At 39.2% G+C, this 19,651-nt stretch overlaps 1 protein-coding gene across 3 annotated transcripts in view; it reads right to left on the bottom strand.

Annotated features, from left to right (window-relative positions):
- LOC117541525 (A-kinase anchor protein 13-like) overlaps positions 1 to 16,643 on the bottom strand; it is a gene marked incomplete at its 3' end in the record, with an annotated part of 76,556 nt that extends 59,913 nt beyond the window's left edge. Inside the window, 1 exon segment of one of the 3 annotated variants that reach the window (XM_034208712.1) lies at positions 16,233 to 16,643. Coding sequence is in view for 1 of the 3 variants with exons in the window: in XM_034208710.1 (XP_034064601.1) it covers position 303 (1 nt within the window). 3 annotated transcript variants of the gene reach the window in all.
- Between the last annotated feature and the right edge of the window lie 3,008 nt (positions 16,644 to 19,651).

Here is a 19,651-nt window from a genome sequence, read left to right as displayed (position 1 = left end):
ATTTAACGTGATGTGTGAAATAAACGGATGTTGGAAAGAAGACTAAATTGGGGGATGAGAAGCAAAGAAAACACACAAAAAGACAAGGAGACGTTGGAGCTTTAGAAAAAGGAAAGTCCCATCTCACAGGTTAGAGGTTTAGAGAATCCTTGACGAGGCAAATCAGATCAGATTAACCCCCTCTGCAGTAATGCATGTGGTTAGATTACAGCATTTCAATTAACAAACCAACTAACTTGCGATTAAAAGCATGCACGTCACCAACGCTCCCCATAATGCTATTTGGGTTGTTATCAACTCACTGCAAGAAGTTCCGGCCAATGATTCTCCATGTTTGGTCAATCAGAAACTCTAAATTACCCACAAATATGTGTGTGTGTGTGTGTGTGTGTGTGTGTGTGTGTGTGTGTGTGTGTGTGTGTGTGTGTGTGTGTGTGTGTGTGTGTGTGTGTGTGTGTGTGTGTGTGTGTGTGTGTGTGTGTGTGTGTGTGTGTGTGTGTGTGTGTGTTTACACTGGTAATCTCTCTACGGTCCTTCCAGCATGATAACATTTCAACCCACTCTCTGTAATGCAGGAAATGTGTTAGAAAATGGTGTGAAACTGAAACGGCTGCAGTGGTTTTTGGGAACTGGATTGCCAGTAACGTGCACTTCCCTCACTGATTCCCCGTCTACATCACATGCATTTCAGCTCACAGAAATCACTCCATTTCCCAAACAGAACAATTATAAAAAAGATGAACTTCGAACTGAGATTGTTACGTCATTATCTAAATATATGATGAGGTAATCAGCCTCGAGGTGCTGATTGTTCAACCACGTCAGAGGCAGATTAAATGACCAAGATATTGCATTGACGACCATGTTTCTTCCCTAAGTAACAATGGTTCGTAAAGGGGATTCAAACCAATTTAAGACGATGTTAGGAGTATTCATAAATACTAGGGACTAAAAGTCTTGCATTTTGACCTTTTCAGATATGTCTCCCAAGGCTCAAACTTGGACGTGCAATGCTTGCATGTATGCAGAGAAATACCCAATTAAAGGTCATGAACATAACATTGTCTTATCATCCAAATTCTCATTCTGCATTTGTGCAAAAAACTATATTGAAATGTCTGCAATCAGTTCCTGCATTCAGGTCCTTTTATCTTATTTATCTTTACTGAAAGCCATTTAATCCTGCCAGATACAGCATTTGAGTACAAACCATACAAAATGTGGTAATTGAGGAGAAAATATCACCTTGAATATCTGTGAACAAAATGGACGAGTATCAATAGTTCAGAAGGTGTCTCATTGACAAAGAGAAATGGTTTGGAGACAGCATTTATTTACTATACTGCCATAAATAAATCAGGACCTTTATAATAATATAAGATGAGTATCAGAAAGGAATTAATAGCTCTAACAAACTGTCTTTCTGTAAAACAACATGAAGACAATTCAAAGGTAATTGAATGGCACACACTTTGATAACAAAGCCATTAAAGGGTAATCTAAGGAAAGGCGTTGTTAGGCAGGTTTGGAGGTGTGTTGCAGTCAACTATGCCCAGAGGAATTATCTCAAAACAAGGACCCAAACCTCCAGATTAACAGTCTAACTCTTTGGTTTTCCCTCGACTACAACATAAAGACTACCTGTTGAGTCATTCTATATTTAATAGAGACCTTACCCCAGGTGTGTGTGATGAAGGCGGCTGTGAGCGGACTGCTTCAGGTGCTCATTAAATTAATGTTAGATCCATCCGAGAGAGCAGGTGTGTTTACACCACGCAGGTACACTCACCACTGATTACACCGAGCTAAATATGGCTCTGTGCTCACACACACAGATCAGAGAGATGATGTCAGAGGGGGCGGAGCCTGAAGGCCACAGGTCAGGTGCACGAAGTACAATAACAGCTCACCTGCAGCGAGTGGCTAGAGACAGGAACATCATCTGTGGGACTAATAAAGGTATTCTGATCTCTCTGTCAATCAATTAGAGAAAATAAACACCACGGGTAGAAGGGATTACAATTAGCCAATTAGGATTTTGTTGCACTATTTTTTTAATAAAATAGAGAAATAAATAAAAGATGAACAAAATATTGATAAAAATATAAGAATTTAGAAGTGAGTTTTAGGATAAAAAACAAAATAAAAATATTTTTCTAAAGTAAAAGTAAATCTTCCAATAAGAAACAATTTGCAATATTGGATATACGTCCATAACTATGGCTGGTAAGGCTATAATGATTTAGTCCACCAGTAGAAAATGTATATTTTGTCAAGTAAAAAGTCATTTTACAAATAAAAATACTACAAAATGTGATAGTTTGAGTTAAAACATAGGGATATAACTCTTATCTTGCTCTAACATGAAAGCAAATGTAATATTGTTGGGGTTTTGAGAGACAAAACTGAAACACCAGGTCAAATGTACCCTTGGGCATTTGTCTCCTGTCTCTTCTCCACTGTCGCTCTCTAATAAACCCATAAGATGCCCAAACATAGACCAATTAAAAAAAATATTTTGTTAAGTTAAAAGTCATTTTTTAAACAAAAATACTAGAAATGCTGATATTTCCAGTCAACACATAAGGGTGTACTTCTCTTCTTGGTCTAACATGATAGTAGTTTGAGACACAAAACCACAACATCAGGTCAAATGTAGCCTTGTGTGTTTTCTATGTGTCTCCTCTCCACTTGCTCTCTAATAAACCCAGAAGATGCCCAAACATAGAACTGTGCGCTGGACAGAATCCATTTCTTATCAGCAGCAGAGATGAGTCGTGGCGTTTTGGGGAAATCTTTTTGAATAAGGAACAAACTTTAGTCTCTCAGAGGCTTTTCTTATAGCTGGAGTTAACTGACATCCAGGATTCAATCCACAGGGAGGAAACATCTCCTGCAAACTGAAATCTGATGTTAGTATGCACACAGGAGAAAGCCTGCAGATAGCTTTGACCGTAGACACCCCATCTGTTTGCTCTCCATCCGCCCTGACTATCCAGTTTCTGATAGTTTTATCTTTGTGCTTCGATGTATTTGGGGTTTCTCCCTGAGGCCTGTACGACGAAGCCGGATTTTCGCTTAGCGAGCTAACTTCAGGGAAAACTCGGGGTTTCCGGTCCTACGACGCTGGTTCTCTTTTTAGCGGGCTAGATCTCCATGGTAACTTATGCTGAGCGGCTAACCTGGGGGGTATACTACGAATCTAGTTCAACATATCCTGGATATGTTTTGAGTTATCCGGTTGACTTAATCCAAAACGAAGCCGCTCTCGCTAAACTGTCCTACGACGCTGGTTATCAACTCGTTCGCTCAAGCCAGCCGTGTCCTATCTAGTTAGGTGCGCGTTCACATGAAAGGGGTGGTATCTGGAGCATTCGACCAATCACAAACATGGAGAAGCGTACTGACAGCGCAGCGTCATACTTCCTGAATGAAAAGTCAACTATAATATTAGACATATGAAGAAGTTAAACTTTAAACATCCATGACTTAAACACTTTATCCAGGATCAAAGCCACAGAGCTGCACCTGCAAGGTGAATACAGCTGGTAACAGAACAAGTGTTTGAATGCGTACATCAGTGACCACCAACTGGCGGCCCGCGGGCCACATCCGGCCCGCCAGACATTCTCATCCGGCCCGCATGACGGGGGTGACTGTGGCGTTGGCTGAGTGGTTACTGCATTCGCCTCCCACCCATTTTTTTTTTTTACAACGTCTCGTGAGTAAGGTGCAGTACCGGAGTCCAACAGAGAGGCAGCAGCTGCGGGTCAGTAGACTGCGTACTGCGAAACCTTCCCTGCCTTCAAGAAGAAGTGATCCTTCGTTGTGAAGAGTCTGCTTTGTGCGCTCCGCAGCAGCAGCCGCGCTATGACGGAGTCCAACAGAGGCAGGAGCTGCGGGACCAGGGTCGGCTCTAGAACAAATCAAATGGGGGGGCAATCATTTACCAAGGGGGGGCACACACTGCCGTCAACAACCAACACACAAACACCAACGCAACTTCAATTTAAAAAAACATGCTGTAAAGTCTATTGTCTTTCACACACATTGCAGGGGTGTAGTGCTATTGTATAGCGCACCTATGACTTGTGCATACATGCACGGTTGTGGCATGACCACCAAAACAGAAACATATGGACATAGGCCACCATATGAAAAGTGTGCAAATGTATTTAGTATCCTATCCATGTGAACATGTTTTAGGTGGGGGGTGGACCTAACCTCCTCTAGGAGGGTCTGGGGGCATGCTCCCCCGGGAAGATTATTTTTAAAATATTGAAGTTAAAAGCATTAATCTGGTGCACTTTGAGAGCAAAATGAAGAGATCTATGGATACATCTCTCAACATCCATATGAAACACAACTGTAAACAGATTTACTTTTTCTTTATGGATATTTTACTAATCATTCCCCTTTTAAATGGTATTCTTGTGTTATTGTCCTATAGTATTTCATACCCGTTGTTCATGTATTCTCTTATTCTTTAATAACTATAATGATCATATAAAGGTAGCCTATTCCTCGCAAATACTTGTTTACATAAATGGTGACCAAACCGTTTGAGACCCACTGAGATAAGTTACACTAAAGTGAACTATCTAAACACTGAGAGAGTCCTTACCTCACTGAGCTGACTTTATAAGATCCTCTCAGTCTGACAGGAGAGGACTCTCCTCCACCTTGGTGTAGAAACAGCCCTTTATATCCGTTAGCATAGCTAGCTAACCAGATGCTAACAACAATATTCCACGTTACCGCTCGCGCACTGACAAAATGCGCTCGTGCCACACAGAGAGCCGAGCTTGAATGAAACACAGAGACCCATGTACTTGTACTGTACTGTATATCATATTATTTTCGATGGCTTTACTGTATAATCAGTATAACAGATGGACAGATCGCCACTGGGCTTTCATCTAAACACTCAGCTACGTAATGATAACAAAACAAAAGTCGGGGTCATTGGTCAAGCAACACACCAATCAGAGAGCAGCAGTGAGCACACCTCACGCTGTGTTTCATATAAAGAATAAATAAAGAATACAAATGTGTATTCTTTATTTCTGATGTATTTCACACAAAAAACTTTTGGTGGAAACGTTTTAACTTATATGATTATTTTTTTTAAACGGCAAATTGGCAATAAGGCTCTTTGGGGGGGCACAGTGACTCATTTGGGGGGGCATGGCCCGCGAATGACCCCCCATGACGCCGACCCTGTGCGGGACAGTAGCCTCGAAGCAGGGTTGGGTTGTAACCATAGACTGGTTGTAACGGAATACATGTAACGGCGTTACGCAGAATATACAAATCAAGTAGGCTAACTGTATTCAGCTGGCGTTACATTTGAAAAACGAGTAATCTGATTAAAGTTACTTTCGTAAACCTGAAGTGAATACATTTTGGATTACTTATTGGAATTATTGGTGGAAAGATTTCCTCACAAAATGTAATATTCATTACCGGCAGAACTGTGTGCACACTGCACAGCGCTGCAGCGTGTCTGTGAGCGAGAGAGAGGTGCAGCTTGTCTGTGAGGCCCCGCCCCCGCACGCAGATGAGAGAGATCTCTTTTAAAATATATTGAAAGTTAGAAACGGAGATGGTTGGATAAAATGTGCAAGATAACGTTTATGTAGCATTTCTTTATTGTCGAAATTATGACATTTCATAACTATCAAAGTGAATGGCCTGCTGCTGCTGAAGGCATGGGGCAAGTGACTGGAACAAGTTTTAAAAGTTATTACATCGTTTCAGATCATAAATTAAAGGTCCGCTGCAGTACCTGAGCGTGCTCCACTAGCATTGTGGACTATATAAAAATCACTGGCCCGCGATTGTGTCTATTGGATACATTTGGGCCCTTGGACAAATGTAGTTGGTGTTCCCTGGCGTACATGAACAGGTTTATGATATCACTGCCCCTAAGACACGATCTGACTTTAATTACATTTTGACTCGAGTGTTTCGTCAACTTAATGTGTTGCTTAAAATAATACTTCTGCATACAGTATGTGACACTGTGAGTGTTGCACGGCCAGATACGGCTCAGCTGACTCAGATAAGGAGATATATGATACATTATGAAGTGATATGAATGATAATGGGACACATCGACGTCTGCATTCACAGTGCCGCGGACTGTACGTAATATTACTCTGATCCGGTTACTTATTTGTGGCAGATAAGTAAGCTTTCTTAACGCTAATGTTAGAATAGTCAGATTGCTCTGAAGATGGAGGTGATATACAGAAAAACTGCCGTTGCAGGAAAGGCGGCCGGCAAAAATCAACTGTCTGTGTTAACGTGAACATGAATAGAATATCACCTCCATCTTCAGAGCAATCTGACTATTATAACATTAGCGTTAAGAAAGCTTACTTAAATATCTGCCACAACATAAGTAACCGGATCAGAGTAACATTAAGTACATTCCGCGGCATATCACTTCATAATGTATCATATATCTCCTTATCTGAGTCAGCTGAGCTAGTGCAACACTCAGTGTCACATACTGTATGCAGAAGTATTATTTTAAGCAACACATTAAGTTGACGAAACACTCGAGACAAATGTAATTAAAGTCAGATCGTGTCTTGGACGGGGCAGTGATATCATAAACCTGTTAATGTATGCATTCAAACACTTGTTCTGTTACCAGCTGTATTCACCTTGCAGGTGCAGCTCTGTGGCTTTGATCCTGGATAAAGTGTTTAAGTCATGGATGTTTAAAGTTGAACTTCTTCATATGTATAATATTATAGTTGACTTGTCATTCAGGAAGTATGACGCTGCGCTGTCAGTAGCTTCTCCATGTTTGTGATTGGTCGAATGTTGCTAACCCCGCCCCTTTCATGTGAACGCGCACTCAGCCGGAGAGAGAAACCCTGGCTTGAGTTACCGAGTTAACAACCAGCGTCGTAGGACCACTTAGCGAGGGCGCGTTTGTTTTGGATTAAGCCGGGCAACTCAAACAGATCCAGGGTCTGTTGAACTGGATTCGCAGTAAGGCCTCTGGTAGAAGTTTCTTTCAGTCCATTCGGAAACTTGTAGCATCTTCAATTTGTCTTATTTTATTGGGTTTTCAGACAAATAACAGGCAGCAGTATTATACAGAGTATCAGATTGGGCTTTAGGTAATACAAAAACAGGTAAGAAATACACGTTTAGAGAAGGAGAGTAAACAGCGCACCTGTCTGGAAAAACAAAACAAAAAAGGCCACGAGCAAACAAAACAAACACGATAGGTCACCTCTGACAGTTAAGACATGATCTTGATACATGGCAGTTGTACATGAGTGCTCACATATACTCGTACATATATTGAGTGCAAAGCAGTAATACACCAATTAAGTCATTCCAGCTAATTAGGCTTGTCTAAGAGTTTGTCAGTCCGGATAGTGTCAAAGGTCATTTTATCAGTATATGCAAAAAATGGTCCCCATGTCTTCTTAAAACTAGCAGACGACCCTCTCAGCGTACTTCCAATTCTTTCCATATTAACAAAGATAAATACATCTCTAATCCAGTCCTGATGGGCAGGTGAAGCTGGGGATTTCCACAATCAAGCGTCTAGCTAGGAGGGTAACAAAAGCTACAAAGTTCTTCTTACAATTTATCTTTTATTGCAATGAATGCTGAGCACACATGTTTACCTCCTAACACTCCACTTGCTTTTATGGGATGTATAAATGCTAGTTTTTACCATGGTTGTGTTGATTTTGTAACTGCGTGCTTGTCTCTTTATTAAATATATTATCCAAGTTATTTTATTCGGCTCTTTTCCTCCGTTGCAACAATGAAAATATATTAGAATTAGTATTTTTAGATCAGACATTTTATTTAAATCAACTTTCTTAGAAAAATCAGTACCAGTGTCGAGACGAAAGTCAATATTACAATTTAAATAATAATATCTGATCAAAACGGACCAATTTGTATGTATTTTCGTTTGGATTATTATTATTATTATTATAGTATTGTTCAATACCAAAGGGGTATTTGTTTTATTTTGCCGTGTTACCGCTTCCGGTAACACGGCAACCTCATGCACACTAACAATAGAGCGGAGCAGGGATGACGTATTTACCCGGAAGGATGCTGGTTCCCTCGACAAAAAAGCAACGGGATTTCTCCATCGGATTTTGGAAAATAGCTGGAAATAAGGTCTGTGGAAAACGAACCCGTTTGATGAATGTTTTGTTCAGCCGGATAATCTCCACATGTCTACCTACTTTTATAATCATCATAAATCTAATCGCCAGAAGCAAAATGCTATAAAGCAGGGGTACTCAAACTTTTTTATTAAAGGTCCACTTGTGAATTTAATACAAGGTCACTGGTCCGGATCAATGCCAGTAAAATCCCCCCCCCCCCCCCAGAGCGGAGCAGCGAAACTGAAATTAAGAAGCAGTTTCTTACGGCGCGCATGGGGTTTCCCAACATGTCGTTGCAGTAAATTAAAGGGTGTTTCATGTTGTCGTTGCTGTGGACCTTCTTAAAATCTACCTTCTTTGGGGGCCCCCTTCTGGTCCAAGCACTTGCCTGTCGGCAAACGGCGCCCCTGTATACACACACACACATTCAAAACATACATACAGTATGGTGGCTTGAACTAGTGGGAGAAATGGCACTGTTTGTCTGTAGCCAATGCCTTGAGCCTCGGCAACAAAGGCATTAGAAGCATTAGAAAGTCAAGGTGAACTTGCGGCTAACTTGCGCACACAAGTAAATATATATGCACGTTCATTCTCACAACGCGTCAGACACAAGAAAATATACATTAATTTACATCAGAATCTGAAAGTTTTTATTTTTATATAATTGAAATGTTTTATAATGGGACACAGGGTTCGGTCCGGAGTTTGAGAAGCCCTGCTATAAAGTAACTACAGTCGAGTACAGCAGCACGACTTCAACGTCACGCCAACTTAAGATCCATATTCAAACATACAGATTCTAAATGGTTCAAGTTGAAGCGTTTGTTTGAACAGTTTGCAGGAGGCAGGAACTTGCTCTCAAGCAGAACAGGGCAAATCAACTTATAGGAGTGTTTACGTGTTCGGCGTAATGATGTACAACGGCCTCGACAACTTCTGTATTCCTATTCAGCCGCTTGGTAACAACCATCGTTTCTCAGACACGTCAACTCTTCAGAAATCACCAGTGGGGTCACTGCTGATGGATTTAATGTCGTAGAACAAAACGTGATCCGTCTCTTAAATGTGTCTCAACCACAGACCTTAGTTCCAGATATTTTCCAAAACCCTATGGAGAGAATCTGTTGACTGAGACGAGGGAACAGGAAGTGGTAAAATGCTAACTCACTTCCGAGTTTTAGGACTCGCACCACTCTATTAACAGCAAAGATAATCCCCAGGAGGAACAAGTCATCACTGCGAGCCTCAAAATATGAAAAGCTGCAGCGCCGGCTGCTGTTTGGGAACACAGAGTCTCCAGTTTTAACTAAAGAGTCAAGGTCTTGTTGTGAAAACCAGCGAGGGGGAATTCAGCACCAAAAAGCCTTCCTGCATCATCAACTATTACCTGTTAGACTTCCTCTAATGCTGCAGCAAACACGGCGTAATTACAAGGCTGACAGCGTGCATTTCCTCCATCATCATCATTAAATTAGGGGTTTGAGGCACAATCCTCTCAATTTACTCTCTCATTTGCAGCTAAACACTGATTTCTGACACACAGAGAAACGTCTGAAACGCTGTCATTAACTACGCTGAAATGCATTTAATATGCACCATTATTTTCTCCTTGTCATCCTGTATATATATATATATATATATATATATGCAGGGGTGCACATAACTGGTACGCAGGTAGGAATGATAGTCCTGCACAACGGGGACTAATCGCCAAAACTCCATTACATCCACTTGTGTATTCCTGGCAATAAATATGTATTCTTACATCAAAACCGTCTCTCCCGACTAAATAAAGAACCTTGACCCTAGACCTTGAACCTTGATTGAAGTGTTGTGCATTGAGTAAAGTACATATTATTTTAATCTAAAAATGCAAATATGTATTGATCTGTAGTGGATATGTTCCTATCTTATTCTGAAATGTAATTCGTATTTATTTTTCAAAACCGTGTCTCCTGATTGAAGTATGACTAAATAAAGAACCTTGACCCTTGATTGAAGTAGTGTTGTGCATTGAGTAAAGTACATCTTATTTCATCCATTTTAATCAAAAAATGCAAATATCTATTGATCTGTAGTGAATAATGCTCCTATCTTATTCTGAAATGTAATTCGTATTTCTTTTTCTTTGGAGACCAGAAGAAAGGCAGGTTGCTGTTTACAATCAGTTGTGGATAAAGGATCTGTAGCGCTGATAGAAAAGAAAACTGGGTAAACAGGAAGGCTCTCCAAAAGGAATAAATAACCACCAGGAAGGGAATATTAAAAAGCCTTTATTGTAGAGGCTGTTGTAACCTAGCCCCGACAAAGACCTGCAGTGGATGAAAACCGGTGGCTTTTTATTGATTCAGCCACTATAAGAACGCTTTTTAAGGTTCCTCTCCTTGTGTTGCCTGGATCTAGTTCCTGTTTCTCCAGTTTCTTCTTCCTTTATCCACAGTTTAGTAAACACAACAAGCAGCTCTCTCTCTCTCTCTAACCGGCCAGAACTACTTGAATTCTTGCAAATGAATATAAGCTATCGAGTGGATTTTTTATCCTGTTGAACCCCATCCCTGTTTTTCAGGTCTCAGGCTCGAAAATGACATTCCCAGAACAAATGACCATATCTTCCCTTCTAAAAGGGGAAGATTAATAATCTTTTTTCTCAAAGTAATGATAAACCTGTGAGTTGGATGTAGAAGAGTCAGAATCAATATAGATGTTTTTTATTTTAAAGACAATTCAGATTGAACATAGTAAAACATTGTACATTTTAGTGTCCGTCCAAAAATTATTTTTTACTTATAGTGAAAACTAACCTTGGATGATGGTAAGGTAAAATAAAAGCTTTAGGAATCCAAAGTACAACATAACAAGTACCCTGTATCAAGATTGATGCAAAACAAGTGACATTTGACCTTTTTAGAGAGATTTACCAAAAACAACTCCACCTCTGGGGTGATTTGGGTGGAAATGGGCATTTTTGCTGTTTCTCTGGAACCCATTGGTCGATTTTGGTGATTGACATCTCTTTCTGACCGTTAGAGCCAATAGAATCGAAGGGGGATTTCCACATACACACCACACGTTAACAAAAAAAAGTGGGGGCTTCGTGCATGCAGTTTTGGCCAGAGTGAACCTATCTCTCGCTCTGACATCTGGAAACGGAAAAGCAGGTTTATTGCTTATGGATGATCAGAAATCATCAAGGGACACAGACACATTGGATTAACTTCAGCAGCGTTTTTATCGTTTTAATGCCATTGAGACCACTTTTGACCAGACTACGACACAGGTGAGCCATTTTTGTCGTTTTTAGCTACCTAGCGCCACATGTTTTGATCTCTGTTTTTGTTAATATCTTCGCGAGTTCTTATCCTGGAGTGATAATGTAGGTACCGATCGATTCTGTGTCTTCTCACGATGCTAATCGACGGGTTGGACGTGCAGCTACGCTAAGTAATAAGGGTGTTATGAGTGAGTTTCTGTGCAGTAATGCATTAGCATTTTTTTTCGCTCGTGGCTAATTCAGAGGCTCAGGGCTAGCTTTGTGGTTTTTTTTGAAAAAAGAAAAAAGATGATCAGTTAGCTGAGTTTCTTCCCGGTACATGGATATAAAACATTCATAGTTTATTAAATATTAAGAAGTCCTCAGACGCTGTTTCCTGCAGATGATGCGTTTTTCCGCCCGGGGCGGGGGGGATGGGGTTCCACAGGTTAAACAAAGTGTAGACCAGAAATGGAGATTTTTCGTGTAGGATATTAAACCATTTTTTATTTTTGGGAGAATATAGTTCCTACAAGTTTTTAAAAACGTATCAAGGTATTTTAAGTGATAACGTGAATCAGACACACCTTTGGGGAAAAATGAACAGGTGTATGTCCACTTTTCACACTGTGACTGTCATTAACTAAGTTCAAATTCATTCAGTCCACAGCTGTAGTACGTGTTACTTGTTAGACGCTTTTATCCAAAGCGACTTACATACTCAATACTGTGGGCGATCCCCACAGGAGCAATTTGGGGTGAAGTGTCTCAGGGACACAACGACATGCTGACTGCAGTGGGGTTTGAACCTGTGCCCCCCTGATCCCAACACCAACGCACAATTCACTGCACCACACGCGCATATAAATCATTCTCTAGCGTTCTCTAAAAGGACTACAAAGATTAGACATCATTATAGTTCGATGCCATAGTTTTCTCATTTAGCTTTACATGTTATTTGTAATACAGCGATTTACAATTATGTTCTCAAAGGTTTGTTAATAAAATGTCAATGAAAAGTGTAGTCCAACGTGATGTCTTCAAATGTTGCGCTTCATCATTTTAAACCCAAAGATTTAAATTTAAATCTTCATTATCCCACCTCCTCATCAATCCACCTCTTCATCAATCCACCTCTTCATCACACCTCCTCTTCATCCCTTCTACTTATCAAATCAAGATCTTCATCATCATTACCCACATCTAGACCCCGGGGAGTTTCCTATTATTCTCACGGCTGCATTTCCCCCTTAAGATATCAGGACCGGGGTCTAATCATCTTGAAGCGCTTGAAGAATGAAGTCTCTCCTGATTTAAATATATTTGTGTTTATTATATCTTACCTGTTTCAAAACCAGCGTTTAGCCTGATAAAATACATCTTTGGGACCATCTAGTTCAGTGGTTCTCAAACTTTTTTCAATAATGTACCCCCTTTGAAAAAAGGATTCAGCCAAGTACCCCCCCGATCAGCGCAAAAACAATTTGTTATGGAAAAAATGCCTATAAAGAGGTACAGTACAGCGCTGCACCATCAGAGTCTGATTCATTAAAACAACCACCTTGTAACTGAGAAACACTTAAATGCTACATTTCAAATGTTTACAATCCATCACTAAATTCATGGAAAACCAATTTCAACATCAAGCAATAACACTGAGACGACATTAGTTGCATTGAACTGATCTTTTTAATAAGTTACAATGTAGTGAAACATGGGCTTGAGCTTCACTGAGGATCTTTGTCGTTCTGACAGGGAGGCCACTGCAGTTATTACACTACGCGTTTTGAAATATGTGTAACTCTGTTAATATAAAACCCAAACTGCTCAAACTTCCTTACTTTTCCTAAAATTGGTATATTTATTTATTTATTTTGAGTGAATGAAGAGAAAAAGATATATGAGCATTTTATGAGCATGGGTCACAAGCCATTGCCAAGCAACGCTTATTGTTTAGGTCCTTTGATAAGCAGGCAGTCATATCATTAACTAGAACTAGAACTATCTAGATCTGATGGATTTGGACATAAACGCGAGTGAAGTCTAACCGGACGCGAGAGAGAGAGAGATCAGAGATCAGATCAGCTGCTGCTGCTGACAGAGAACATGCAGCTCTGCATGATCACAGCTCCGCCGCGGGAATGGAGCAAAATGAAATACACTAAGAGTTAGACCTAACACACTTAGCTCGTTTATCTACTCTGGAACAAGCTCCTTTAAGCCCCTTTGAAAGCTTCATATATCTTATTAGGATGTCCCATTTCACAGATCTCCATTCTGTCTGATGACTTCTGAATAAATGATTGGATTTGAGAAGGATGATGGAGACGATGTGTTCCTCGATGCCACCTCTGAGCCATGGGTGCGTTACAAAATGGGAAACCAGAGGGCGGCCATGTTTATTCGCCTCGTCCTTTGAACGTTTTTAACTGGGTGAGGTCAAGCGAGTGTAAATGAATTAGTACGCTTCTGTTTCCCTTCACATGTGTGCAGATCCTCCCACTGCCATCAAACAGGAGGAGAACATAGACCCCTAAAGGTCTGCTTCCACACACTTCATAATGATCTTATCCTTCTTAATGGTATATTTATCATAGTTATTATAGCATGGACAGTTAAAGCTTTGCAATATTGAAACTTAAAGGCTGTATTAGTCGGATGCACACGGTTACGGAGCGATGCTACACGCAATAAACATAAAAAAGACGGAAAAATAGTGCAAGTAAGATGCTGGAATAAGAAATAATACACACAAATAAGACAAAACTGAATTTAAATTTAAAAAGTGTACAGTGGGATAAAGATACAGCTTGTTGTAAATATGTGAACTGTAGACATACATGTGTACTGTGAATACAATACATGATATAATAAATCCTTATATATACATTGGTATCATTCCTGGAGATGTGTGAGCAAATGATTCACGCAGAGCAATGACTTTTTACCCCCAAACTGCTAATATAGTATTTAATGTTTGATTTTATTACCACAAAGAGTGACTCTACATCACGTGGTTTTTTGCAAACATGCCCTAGGGATATATCAACTCATAACCAGTTCAGCTCGTAATATCAATTATTTCATTTACTTATAATATTCTTTGTCATCGCGAATGTTGTTAAGCTAAGCGCTTTTTTATTTCCTTTTTTTCATATCTTAAAGAATAATATTTGTTCTTGCCATTAACGTCTTATGGAAGAAGTACTCTTATCTTGTACTTGAGTAAAAGTATAAGTACTCAGATCTTGTACTTGAGTAAAAGTATAAGTACTCTTATCTTGTACTTGAGTAAAAGTATAAGTACTCAGGTCTTGTACTTGAGTAAAAGTAGAAGTACTCTTATCTTGTACTTGAGTAAAAGTACAAGTACTCAGATCTTGTACTTGAGTAAAAGGAGAAGTACTCAGATCTTGTACTTGAGTAAAAGTAGAAGTACTCAGATCTTGTACTTTAGTAAAAGTAGAAGTACTCAGATCTTGTACTTTAGTAAAAGTAGAAGTACTCAGATCTTGTACTGGAGTAAAAGGAGAAGTACTCAGATCTTGTATTTGAGTAAAAGTATAAGTACTCAGATCTTGTACTTTAGTAAAAGTAGAAGTACTCAGATCTTGTACTTTAGTAAAAGTAGAAGTACTCACATCTTGTACTTTAGTAAAAGTATAAGTAGCCTACTCAGATCTTGTACTTGAGTAAAAGTAGAAGTACTCAGATCTTGTACTTGAGTAAAAGTAGAAGTACTCAGATATTGTACTTTAGTAAAATGAGAAGTACTCAGATCTTGTATGAGTATAAGTACTCAGATCGTGTACTTTAGTAAAAGTAGAAGTACTCACATCTTGTACTTTAGTAAAAGTATAAGTAGCCTACTCAGATCTTGTACTTGAGTAAAAGTAGAAGTACTCAGATCTTGTACTTGAGTAGAAGTACTCAGATCTTGTACTTGAGTGAAAGTAGAAGTACTCAGATATTGTACTTGAGTAAAAGTAGAAGTACTCAGATCTTGTACTTGAGTAAAAGTAGAAGTACTCAGATCTTGTACTTAAGTGAAAGTAGAAGTACTCAGATCGTGTACTTGAGTAAAAGTAGAAGTACTCAGATCTTGTGTTTGAGTAAAAGTAGAAGTACCAGAGTGTAGGAATACTCTGTTACCGTAAAAGTCCTGCATTCAAAATGTTCCTCAAGTAAAAGTAGAAAAGTATTCTCATCAAAATATAGTGAAAGTAGCGACAGTGAAAGTAGTCATTGTGCAGATTGGTCCATTTCAGAATAATATATATGATATGTTTTATAATGATTGATCATGAAAGTGTTCTCAAAGCTGGTCAAGGTGCAGCTAGTTTGAATGACTTTGTATTCTGCAGGGTAGCTTGTGGATTTACTCCAGATTTAACACTTGATTATATTTCATTCATCCACATCTGTAAAGTAGCTGAAGGTATTAAATACATGTAGTGGAGGAAAAGTACACCATTTACCTATGAACTGTAGTCGAGTAGAATTACACAGTAGCATACAATGGAAATACTGAAGTAGGTAAATGTTTGAACTTAAGTGCAGTACTTAGTTACATTACACCACTGAACACATTGAATAAAGCGTTTATGTTAAACTGTAGCTTCTGTTGGGTGGTGTCATTTTACATTTCTATGGGACAACAGCAACGTGAGAAGAGGCTCTGAATGAGGATGTCATGGCTCCCAAAGCAACAGGTCCAGCAGCCATTATAACCTCTTCTCCCAGTGTTAAAACACCTCAAAAACACCCCAAACACCGCGAGAGTACAGTCATATCTCACTGCAATAAAATACTTGTCTTACCTTTGATCTCAGAGAAGTGAAGCAGCTTTTGGTTGCATATTAATATTCCTCCGGGACGATGGACCGGCAGTTTTTAAGTCCTTTAAAAACTACTTTTAACTGTAAAATAAAAATGTATGAGCGACGGAGGGTCTCACACCTGCAGGTACAGGAGCTTTGAGAGCACTTTCCTCCAGTTTCTCACAGTTTCTTCTCTCAGTTGTTAGTGTTTCCCAGGACAACTCCGGGGGAGGAGTCTGGGCTATTATAAGCCCTGTTTGCACTGGGTGTCTTTAAAAATGCATCTTTTTTAAAACTAAATAAAGTACTTTTTCAGATGTAAAATAGCCCTTAATTATCCAGGCTGCTATTTCTTGTAAATGTATTAACAACTTAAGCTAAGGTTCATCATTGGGACTATTTTGGATGAGTCTCGTGGTCGCTGTTTTGTGGCAGCATGAAGCTAGCTACATTCTGTATGTGTAGGATTTTCAAAATAAAAGACGTAAATTGGAACACGTTTTACACGGATATAAAAAATGTGTTTTAAAACTTTATATTTCTGGCTTCAGGACTTATGAAGTAGTATTTATTTTATTATTTTTTTATATTATACTCCTTGAAGCTTTGAAATTGAGTCAAGTCAAGACCCACCTTTTTAGTTTGGCTTTCAACTGACTTATATTTTATTCCTTTATTTTGTATTTATTTATTTCATATTAATTTATTTCATATTAATTTATTTTCTAGGTTTGGAATTGGGCCCATATGTCCTCGACCACAACATAAAAAACACGTTTGGTAGCACAGAATAGTGTGTGTGTGTGTGTGTGTGTGTGTGTGTGTGTGTGTGTGTGTGTGTGTGTGTGTGTGTGTGTGTGTGTGTGTGTGTGTGTGTGTGTGTGTGTCACAAACAGTGACCCCAATACACAGTAAACCCAGATTTGCCTAGTAGACCTCCCACCGTCTGCGCTGTTATTTTGAAGGCGAAGCTACAACCGGTACAAAAACGCTTTGTCTGCAAACTGCTGAAACTTTACAAACATCCTACCTTGGTTTCTGTTATCAATAAATACAAATACAGCACAATTAATAAAGATTTAATGCATACAATGTTATATTTTAGTTGTTGTAACACACTTTGTACCTTGTATTTAGCAATATAACAGTTACCATCAGCTGCTGCTACTGGCTATTCTGAAAAAGCAACCAAAGGTCAGAATATTTTAAATGAAGTAAAATCTAAATATTTGAGACTATATGATTACAAATGATTCACTTGTAAGGTATTTGAACTAGATAGATAGATAGATAGATAGATAGATAGATAGATAGATAGATAGATAGTTAGATAGATAGATAGATAGATAGAGAGAGAGAGAGAGAGAGAGAGAGAGAGAGAGAGAGAGAGAGAGAGAGAGAGAGAGAGAGAGAGAGAGAGAGAGAGAGAGAGAGAGAGAGATAGATAGATAGATAGATAGATAGATAATTTCACACTGAATTTCCATCTTTCTTTCATTGTTTGTAGTCCTTTCTCTCTTCCTGTTCCTCAGGTTGTCTCCGTTGTGCTCCAGGTTCAGGGCCGATATACCCAGCTGTCATTAGAGTGTGAATCACAAACTGGTGTAAACATCATGGTGTTTGTGGAGGTTTCTTTGCTGTCTCATGGTGACTGCAGACAGTAACTCACCTTCCACCGGTCATGCTCAACTCTGACTGCTTTATGCACATCTCTGCGCACATCTCCTCCACTTTCAAATATAATACACTGTAGTTTTCCATAGATATACTCATTTTCCTAAGTCCTCCTTTAGTTGTTTAGCTGTTAAGGTTATTTGTATAGTTAGACTTAAATCTGGTGTAAATACTTGTCTTTAGCATTAGCATGCTTTTTTAATGCTAAATTGTTTCTTAAAAATGCTTATTTTTTATTATCCTTATACATTTCTTCTTTTACCAACTTATTTCCTTGTGTTGTTTATGTTCGCACAACCAGATACCAAAGCAAATTCCTTGTATGTGTAAACGTACCTGGCAATAAACTAGATTCTGATTCAGGCACCTGCGGTGTGATCCGCCCTCTGCTGGTTCTGAAGAACTTCTGCATTACAGGAACATGAATGGATCTGAGGACGAGGTTTTGAAATAAAGGCACTTAAACTCTCTAGCAATTAGAAAACTCAATCTTATCTAGCACACATTGCTACTGCCCTACACCTTTCTCATCAACACATAATATATTCCTGCATTTATCTATTTGTAAATATTGAAGAAGCGAAAACTCTGAAATGTAAATCCACTTTCTGTCTGTTTTTAAACACTGTATGTATGTATTTATTGCATGTATGTATGTACAAAGCTGTTGTGGTGTTCGCGGGTACATTTTGACCCATGATTTATCTCGGTCCAAAACACTCAAAAGAATGACTATCATCCAATGTTGTGGACTAACTAACTTATTATGCATTCATAACCGTACAATCCTGTTGTAATTCAATGTTATGGTTCCAAAACATATTACACCACATATTGCACACATGTGTGTGTTCAGGTTCAAGTGTTAGTGTACATATTATTTGAGAAAGGTGGAGTTCCCGTGGGGGGAGGGGAGACCAGGTGCATGTTATTGTTACAGTGGATGAAGGGGGAGGGGTGTCTAAAGTCAAAGATGAATCTTGATTGGGCCAAATTTGACCCAGAGTCACCCAAAACAATTCTGCCGGGTCTCCCCAGACCCTAACACCAAATTATACACTTTTTTTTTAGAGACCTTCAGACTTGGCTAAAATGTTCAAAATCAGTTTTGTAGTGTTTATATAGCCGTTGTGGAGGATATCATGAAGCCTTGTTCCGATACAAAAAACTAGAGCGTAGTTATTATATCATTTTAACTTGAAACGGGTCACGGGAGACCAGAACACAACATAAGGGTTAAGTGTATGGATACATATGTATACTTTTGTTTTATTTTATTACTTGTTATGACAGGATTGCTTTTTAAATGTTGTTGTACCTGTACAATGACAATAAAGGAACTCAATTCCATTGAGGCATTTGGCAATGGTGCTGCAAGGGAGGGAACGAGTTATGGGTTACTATAAGGTCGTTTCTGGACTTAAATAATCTTGGCTGTGCCCCTTTCTGCATAAAAGAAAAAAAACACAATTTGACCCATCTGTAGGACGAAGGCGAAACATCATTATTAAATAAATACAAATATAAATAAATGGGAGTTGTCAACTGATCACCATCTGGTGGTGAGTTGGGTCGAGTGGCGGGGGAAGCCTCTGGATAGACCTGGTAAGCCCAAACGTGTAGTTCGGGTGAACTGGGAACGTCTGGAGGAGGCCCAAGTTCAGGAGGCCTTCAACTCACACCTCCGGCGGAGCTTTTCGGGCATTCCTGTGGAGGTTGGGGACATTGAACCAGAGTGGTCGGTG

This window comes from Gymnodraco acuticeps, unplaced genomic scaffold (genome assembly GCF_902827175.1).
Source record: "Gymnodraco acuticeps unplaced genomic scaffold, fGymAcu1.1, whole genome shotgun sequence".
Lineage (NCBI taxonomy): Eukaryota > Metazoa > Chordata > Actinopteri > Perciformes > Bathydraconidae > Gymnodraco > Gymnodraco acuticeps.
This window is presented reverse-complemented; position numbering and strand designations above follow the sequence as displayed.